This window comes from Ambystoma mexicanum, chromosome 13, assembly GCF_040938575.1.
Source record: "Ambystoma mexicanum isolate Mex_15411 chromosome 13, UKY_AmexF1_1, whole genome shotgun sequence".
Lineage (NCBI taxonomy): Eukaryota > Metazoa > Chordata > Amphibia > Caudata > Ambystomatidae > Ambystoma > Ambystoma mexicanum.
The window spans coordinates 44,720,255-44,728,508 of record NC_090938.1 but is presented as its reverse complement, the minus strand read 5'-3'; the positions used below and the strand labels follow the sequence as shown (position 1 = coordinate 44,728,508).

General features: G+C 47.4%; 1 protein-coding gene across 1 annotated transcript in view; it reads left to right on the top strand.

The window, feature by feature from the left end:
* The first annotated feature begins 5,902 nt into the window (after positions 1-5,902).
* The window catches only part of LOC138520182 (uncharacterized PE-PGRS family protein PE_PGRS54-like), a 28,534-nt gene continuing 26,182 nt past the window's right edge, over positions 5,903-8,254 (top strand). Inside the window, exon 1 of the mRNA XM_069632658.1 lies at positions 5,903-5,961. Coding sequence (XP_069488759.1) covers positions 5,903-5,961 — 59 coding nt within the window. The remainder of the gene's footprint in view (positions 5,962-8,254) is intronic.

Genomic DNA, 8,254 nt, shown 5'->3' with positions numbered 1-8,254 from the left:
CCCTTTCTCCAAGGATAGCTGCCAGGAGATCCTTAATTTCTCCTATGGCCAGCGTGTTTCCTCCTGTCATTTTTTCTAACTCGTATATCCATTTCCCAGTGGCCGAAGTCAAACTCTGGAGTTTGCACCTTAAAGTATCCTTATCCATCTGCGGCAATGGAATATGCAGTGGTCTGGCTCCCCCTTTTTCCAGTAAGTGAAACTGCGTAAACCCCAACCCGCAATCAGCTCCCATCGTCAGCCTATCCATGGCAGGGATGATCATCCCTAACCTTCTCCTTGATGGTAACAATCTTAATCTGCTCACATATGGCAGTGATTCTCCCTTCTCACTATACGATCATCCTCGGGGACACTCTGGATATGCTATAGGATCTGGCATCCTGTCCTTAGGTTGTTCCAAATCCGACCATCTCACTTCTTTGTCTGACTGCAGGCTTCCTTCAGGGGCACACGCGCTCCCTCCTTCTCCCCCACGGAAGGATTCTCTTTCTTCGTCCGACATGTCCTGTCCCCAACTAGTATGGCTATCCTCCCCTTTGCCCTGGTCTAAGTTCAGTTTGCTTAAGGACAACACTCTATGCTCGAGATGGAACAGGTTCTCTTTGTGACTGAAATACTAGGGATTGATCCCTCTTCCCTCAACTTCCACCTTCCTTTAATTCTTGATAGGCTTTATCGATCTTATCTCCGATGCTTCCTATATCAAAATGTTCTTCTCCTAATACTACTCTATATGCCCCTGATGTTGCTTCCTTTATCGGAAGGAATTCTTCTGTTCTATCCCATCACATTGCTGTATTCTATTGTCCCTCAATTTCTGTGCTTCCTCCTCTTCTCTCTTCCTTTCTCTTCTGTCCCTGTCTTCCATTGCTCTTTTTCTATTGTCATACTTTCTTTGCTCTTCTGCCTTTTCTTCCTTCTTCTCTTGCTCCTCCTGATACATCTTCTCTCATAGCTCCCTGCTCTTTCTTTCATGCTCATCTTCTTTCAATCTCTTCTCCTGTTCTTTATCCCTTCTATCTTGTTCGTCCTCATCTTCTCTTTGCCTGACTTATTCAATGCTTTTCCCATCTAGCTTGAGTAATTTCTGTCCACCCATCCATTTGTTCTGCACAAGTGTTACCTTGTCAGCTTTGTCCTTCTCTCCTTTCCATCTCTTAATTTCTCTTTCTATTTCTGGCAACACATTTGACCGCTCACTCTTTTCTTCTATGTCTTGTATGATCTGAAAGATCTCCTCCTTTCTTTTATTCTCCTCTGGACTATCATCACTGCTATAAGCGGGATGTTTGTATATCGGGTTACTATACCCCGTCACTGCTTTCAGTTCCTTTAAAGGGTACAACCCTATTTCTTCTGCACTAGCGCCTTTCTCTTCAGGCGAGGTAAGGGAAGCTGAAGGCTCAACACCTTCCTCCTTACACTGACTAAGCATCCGCCCCTCAGGTGGTGGATCCTCTCTCTATCTTCCTGGTACATCTTCCAGAGCTCTAGAATAGCTAACCTTTTCTCCAATTTCTTCCCCGTGTACACAGCGTGCAAGTATGTGGTCATGTGTTGTAATACCGCTTTTGACAGCAATCCCCCTTGTGGCCATGGCATGAACATCTTACCTGCTGTGACTTTCACCCATTCCGCGTTATACGGTTTGAGCATGGGCATGTGTGTTGGTAATGTCTTGCATAAGTGCATAAGAGGAGTATCTCCCATGGTGACAAGTCTTAATTGACTGTCAATACTTACCAGACTTCATCAAATACTTCCACCACTTTTTCAATACTTTTGAAACAACAAATATGAGCGTGCCCCAACAATCGCTGCTCAAGCCTCTGCCTTTTCCATTTGCTATGCCTATCTCTGGATTGGTACCAACCACTTCATTAGATAGTTACTACAGCTCCTTAATTCTTCTCAATGACTTCACAATTCATATTTCACTACTTCTACTCAAACAAACAGACAAAACAAGTCGACTTTACACATTTAATAAACCTCTGTGATAACGCTTTTTTCTTTCCTCGCCTTTAGTTATACCTTGTACAGGGTTTGAGACATCACCTTATGCAAATCTGTTTGCACGTTGTATATTGCTGCTCTACTCCGACTGGAGTTTGAAATGTCTCCTTCTAAACTCCCTTGTGTTAGGACTGTAAGCACTACCTCTATCGTCACACAATATTTCCAGTTACTCAAAATGTATCATAATCCCATCCCCTTAGTTTGCCATTCCCCTTACTCTACTCAACATTCGTTTGTTAATTGATTCAAGGCGTACGGTATCATCTCGTCCTCCAACTGACCACTTCGCCTTCCGTCCTCAGAGCGCCCGTGGAAATTGGGCATGGATTTCATCAAAGGGGGACCTGCCCACAGTCTCAATTCTACTTGCAATCTTATTTCTATCGGCAGCTCTCCACAGGAAACCCTGCGATCTTCCAACGAGATGGTGGAGGATGTCCGATCGTCCGAAATACTGGAGCTGAATTTGTTTGGATCTTTTTTAAGCATCCGTAGTACTACCAGGTGAGCTTTAGAGCCCTTTGGGTAACACGCATGCAGTGGATGGGATGCAGAATAACTCTGACTCCAAATAATCGAACCAACTCAGGCAGATGGCTAAGTATTCTGTTTTAATATCAATTGTCTAAAACAGGGAGTTACAACGGCCATCAAGGGATGTCGCACAAGCTCTCTCGTACATTTCATAAAAAATCACATTAAAAATCACATCTTTATATTAGAAATGTGTCATATGTGATGTCATACTGCGTGGAAAACACAAGAAACCTACAAGGAATTATGATAGGGTCAAGGGGAACATCTAAGTATATTTTGCATTCAGGGTTGGGTTTTGATTGGTTTTCTACTGTCAGGTGGACAACTTATGCCCACCCTTAGTGCAAGTCATCTTCATCATTACTACGTACAAGGAATATTATTGGCTCTCAAACTATACGGCCCTTCATTATATGCAGGGGTGGACTGGCCAATAGGGAACTCTGGGGATTTCCTGATAGGCATCTTCTCCCTATGAGGGGTGGACTGGCCAATAGGCAACTCTGGAGATTTCCTGTTAGGGCTCTGCTCCCTGACCAGTGCCTGTTTCATGGCTAGCAGCTCTCGTTCTATTACTGAATAATTCTTTTGACTGGGTGTCAAAGTTTTTGATAAGTAGGCAATGGGGTATTCACACCCCTTATCCTCTTGACGAAGAACAGCTCCAATGGCTGCGGTGGAGGCGTCTGTCTCAATGACGAACGGTTTAGACTGGTCCGGTTGCCGTAGAATGGGTGCGGAGCAAAAGAGGAATTTGAGGTGTTTGAAACTGTCTTCAGCTTCCACTGTCCATTTGAAAGGCCCAGAGATCTTCTTCAACAAGGAGGTAATAGGCAGAACCACTTCTGAAAAGTTAGGAATGAACCTCCTATAGAAATTTGCCAGACCAAGGAATTTTTGGATTTCCTTCACAGAAGTGTGTGTCTTCCAATCCAATATCGCAGCTACCTTCCTTTTGTCCATGGCGATACCCTGTTCAGATAGTACGTATCCTAAGTAACGTATTTCTGTGACACTGAATTCACACTTTTCCAGCTTAGCCAACAGATGATGTGACTGGAGCCGATAGAGAACCTCCGAAACGTGTTGGGAATGCTGTGAAGGGTCCTTAGAATAGATCAATATATCATCTAAATAGATGATCACATTTATGAACATTAGATCGGAGAATATTCTGTCCATAAATCTTTGAAATACGGCAGAGGCATTGACTAAGCCAAAGGGCATAACCTTATATTCGTATAGACTGTAGGGGGTTTTGAACGCCGTCTTCACCTCATCTCCCTGGCGAATTCGCAGCAGGTGGTAGGCACTACGAAGATCTAATTTAGTGAACTTTTTCAATCCTTGAACTGACTCGAGTATGTCCGTGATAAGCGGCATCGGATAACGGTCTCTAATGGTCACCTGGTTTAACCCCCGGAAGTCTATACATGGTCTTAATTCGTCAGAATCCCTTTTTGGTATAAAAAATAGGGAAGCGCCAGCCGGTGATTTCGACGGTTGAATACGTCCATTTTGCAGATTGCTGTCCAGGTATGAGCGAAGAGCTTTCTTTTCAAGCTGAGATAACGAGAACATGAGACAAAAAGGGACTAAAGCCCCGGGTACCAAATCTATGGCGCAATTTTCTGGTCTTTGTGGAGGAAGTTCCAAAAAGGGATGGTTAGAGAAAACACTTTAAAATTGGTAGTATTTGTTGGGTAGAGCATGGATTCCAGTGGGACCTTCTGGAAGTGTGGCAGAGGCTTGTATCTTAACCACGTTCGTGGTAGCAAGACAATGGTTGGTACAAAATTCTGACACAAACGTTAACTGGTTGTGAGTCCAATGAACCAGGGGGTTGTGTCTGCGGAGCCAAGTAATTCCTAATATAATCGGAAAGTGAGCGGCTCAAATTAAATCGAACGTAATAAGTTCAGCATGTTGTATGATTCGCATGTGGAGTGGCTCGGTCATGTGGGTTATGGGTCCAGAGGATAATGGTGTCCCGTTTACCCCTTCCACCTTTTGATCTTCCGCCTTCTCAACTCTCGGAATGCCCAGACTTTCTGCCCAATGGATGTCAACAAAGTTGCCTGCCGCTCTGCAATCCAATAAGGCTAGGGCTTCTGTCCATCTTTCCTTGTTCCTGATTTGAACAGCAATGACCATGAGTCTTGAATCCACTGCCTTAACTTGCTCTGAAGGAGAAATAGACATTGAAACATAGAGACTTGAGACATCCGCAGCCCCTCGGATACTAGTCCCTTTCAGTTCCGAGGTCTTTCGTTTCCCGACTTTCTGGAGGGAAGTTCGTTGCAGACTTGAATAGAGTGATTCTCGGATGCACAATATGCACACAATCCCTTTTCTCGTCTGCGTTTCCTTTCCTGTGCGGACAGGGGTCCTCTGGTAGCACCTATCTGCATAGGTTCGTCTAAACGTGTAGGAGAAGAGGGAGTTGGAGGGTAGCTCATTGGACCTAGCAGAGTCTTATTTCGGATCTGTTTCTGTTTGTTTCGTCTTTCTTGGATACAATATTCGATCTGCAGAACCACAGACAATAGTTCAGAAAAAGAGGGAGGTCGAGCTAGTCTAGCCAATTCATCTTTGATCTCTTCCTTAAGACCACGCCTAAATGTGGCATACTGGGCCTGCTCAGGCCAACCCGCCTGGGCAGCTAGAGTCTTAAACTCTGAGATATAGGATAGCACGTCCATGGTGCCTTGATGGGCGTCTAATAGTTCTTCGCATGCCGTAAATGTGATTTCAGATCTTTCAAAGGTTTGTTTTACTAGAGGTCGGAATCCGTCATAGTCCTGTAGAATGGGGTCGTCCCCTGTCACTAGAGGGGTAGCCCAAGCCAGTGCATTTCCTGTCATATTTGAGATGAGAAACCCCACCTTGGCTTGGTTTGTGGAGAATAGGCTGGGTCGAAATGTAAAGTAGATCTTGCAGGCATCTAAGAATTCTTTTACCTTCTTAGAAGAGCCATCAAATTTCCCTGATGACAAAGGCATAGGGGGTAGTTCAGGTGCGGGTATAGGCTCCCTGTGTGTGGCCATCTGTTTAAGCACAACATTCTCAGCCTTCAGATTCCAAACCTCTTGAGAGATTTGTTGAAGCATGCGATTTTCCTTCTTTAAGGTTTGTACCTCCTGTGACAGCGCCTGTACTGCGTTTACTAGTTCTTGGATGTGCTCAGGTGTAGCCATCTTTATTTGGCGTTGCAAACTGTCATAAAACACTTCACTCTCGTCCAAATCTGAGCCCCCCTCCTTCTCCTCACCTGATGTACTGGAATCCGTGCTGTATCCGACGATCTCGCAATACTGTTGTGTAGACTGGAACTGACCTCGGCATGAAGCCACAGTTACCACCGGTGAGCTGTAGCCACCTGTGGCCCCAGTACCGAAGCAGGTAATGTCTGGGGAAAAAGCCTTTGGCAGTAGCGGCTGATGGAGAGAGAGAGAGGGAGAGAGACTGGAAAACGCCAGGAGGAAAGCTTCGAGGAAGGGAGTCCCTGGCAGGTAAGGAAGGGAGAAAGCCCTGGAGGGAAACCAGCGTAGAGACGAGGAGAGGGAAGGCAGAAAGGCAGCAGTCCGGAGACGAAGGAAAAATAACAAAGAAACAGCAAGGAGGCTCGAACAAACGAGCGGGGCGATGAAACCAAGCAAAGCACTCGAGTAGAGAAACTCTGACGTTGCAACGCGCGGAACGCCGGAAGTGAGGACAGTAAATGCTGTCCGGCATTCCTCACGTTGGACGAAGCGGAAAAAAGACTAGACCGCCACCTCGAGAAACAAGAAGAAACATGAGAGGAAGCTAATGGCTGCTCAACCTATACCTGTGCCATAGCTTCCACAGGCAGGCACCCATGACACTATGCACTCTGCCAGGGGTGAACTGGCCAAGAGGCAACTATGGAGAGTTCCTGCTAGGCCTCTGCACCCTGACCAGATGTGGACTGGCCAATAGGGAACTCTGGGGATTTCCTGATAGGCCTCTGCACCCCAGGGGTTGAATGGCCAATAGGGAACTCTGGGGATTTTCTGCTAGGCCTCTGCACCCAAGGGGTGGACTGGCCAATAGGCAACTCTGGAGATTTTCTGCTAGGCCTCTGCACTCTGCAAGGGGTGGACTGGCCAAGAGGCAACTCTGGAGATTTCCTGCTAGTCCTCTGCACCCCAGGGGTTGAATGGCCAATAGGGAACTCTGGGGATTTCCTGATAGGCCTCTGCACCCCAGGGGTTGAATGGCCAATAGGGAACTCTGGGGATTTCCTGATAGGCCTCTGCACCCTGCCAGCGGTGGACTGGCCAATAGGGAACTCTGGGGATTTCCTGATAGGCCTCTGCACCCCAGGGGTGGAATGGCCAATAGGGAACTCTGGGGGTTTCCTGATAGGCCTCTGCACCCCAGGGGTTGAATGGCCAATAGGGAACTCTGGGGGTTTCCTGATAGGCCTCTGCACCCCAGGGGTTGAATGGCCAATAGGGAACTCTGGGGATTTCCTGCTAGGCCTCTGCACCCCAGGGGTTGAATGGCCAATAGGGAACTCTGTGGATTTCCTGATAGGCCTCTGCATCCCAGGGGTCGAATAGCCAATAAGGAACTCTGTGGATTTCCTGATAGACCTCTGCACCTCAGGGGTGGACTGCCAATAGAGAACTCTGGGGATTTCCTGATAGGCCTCTGCACCCCAGGGGTCGAATAGCCAATAGAGAACTCTGTGGATTTCCTGATAGGCCTCTGCACCCCAGGGGTGGAATGGCCGATAGGGAACTCTGGGGATTTCCTGCTAGGCCTCTGCACCCAGGGGTGGACTGGCCAATAGGGAACTCTGGGGATTTCCTGCTAGGCCTCTGCACCCCATGGGGATTTCCTGGTAGGTCTCTGCACCCCAGGGCTGGACTGGCCAATAGGGAACTCTGGGGATTTCCTGCTAGGCCTCTGCACCCCAGGGCTGGACTGGCCAATGGGGCACTCTGGGGATTTCCTGCTAGGCCTCTGCACCCCAGGGGTGGACTGGCCAATGGGGAACTCTGGGGATTTCCTGATAGGCCTCTGCACCCCAGGGGTGGACTGGCCAATAGGGAACTCTGGTGATTTCCTGCTAGGCCTCTGCACCCCAGGGGTGGACTGGCCAATAGGGAACTCTGGGGATTTTGTGCCAGGCCTCTGCACCCTGGCTGCATTTCCTCAAAAGGCAGGCAGTGAATGCAATGACGTGAACCTTCACTGACTTGACTTTTATTGGCAAACATAATATTCAAAATCCTCACATGTTGCGCTCTCGTTTCACGCTTCAGGGCATCACCTGTAAAGACGCGTGTTTCTCATGAGTCAGCAGGCCATACCAAGTTCTGCGGCGCAGGGGGGGTGGCGTTTCCACAAGTGAAACGATTGCACCTTAACCTCCCTCAAACTTTGCTTCCCTTTGTACATATTTCTTTGTCGTTTTTTCTGTGCATCTCACTTTCTTTTAATTATGAATTATGTAATTCTGTAATGTGTACACTCTGTTTATAACTGCGCTGTAACGTGTAACCCCACCGCCTGCATGTCAGGGGGGCGCTTTAAAATGTATTAGCAATTAACAGATACAAAATAAATACATCAATTCCTGAGAATTACTCATGGAAATCCTCTGGTCTCACAGAGTCCCACCCCAATCCGGGCCCCAGGATGCAAGGCGAGTTTGCCACCACAC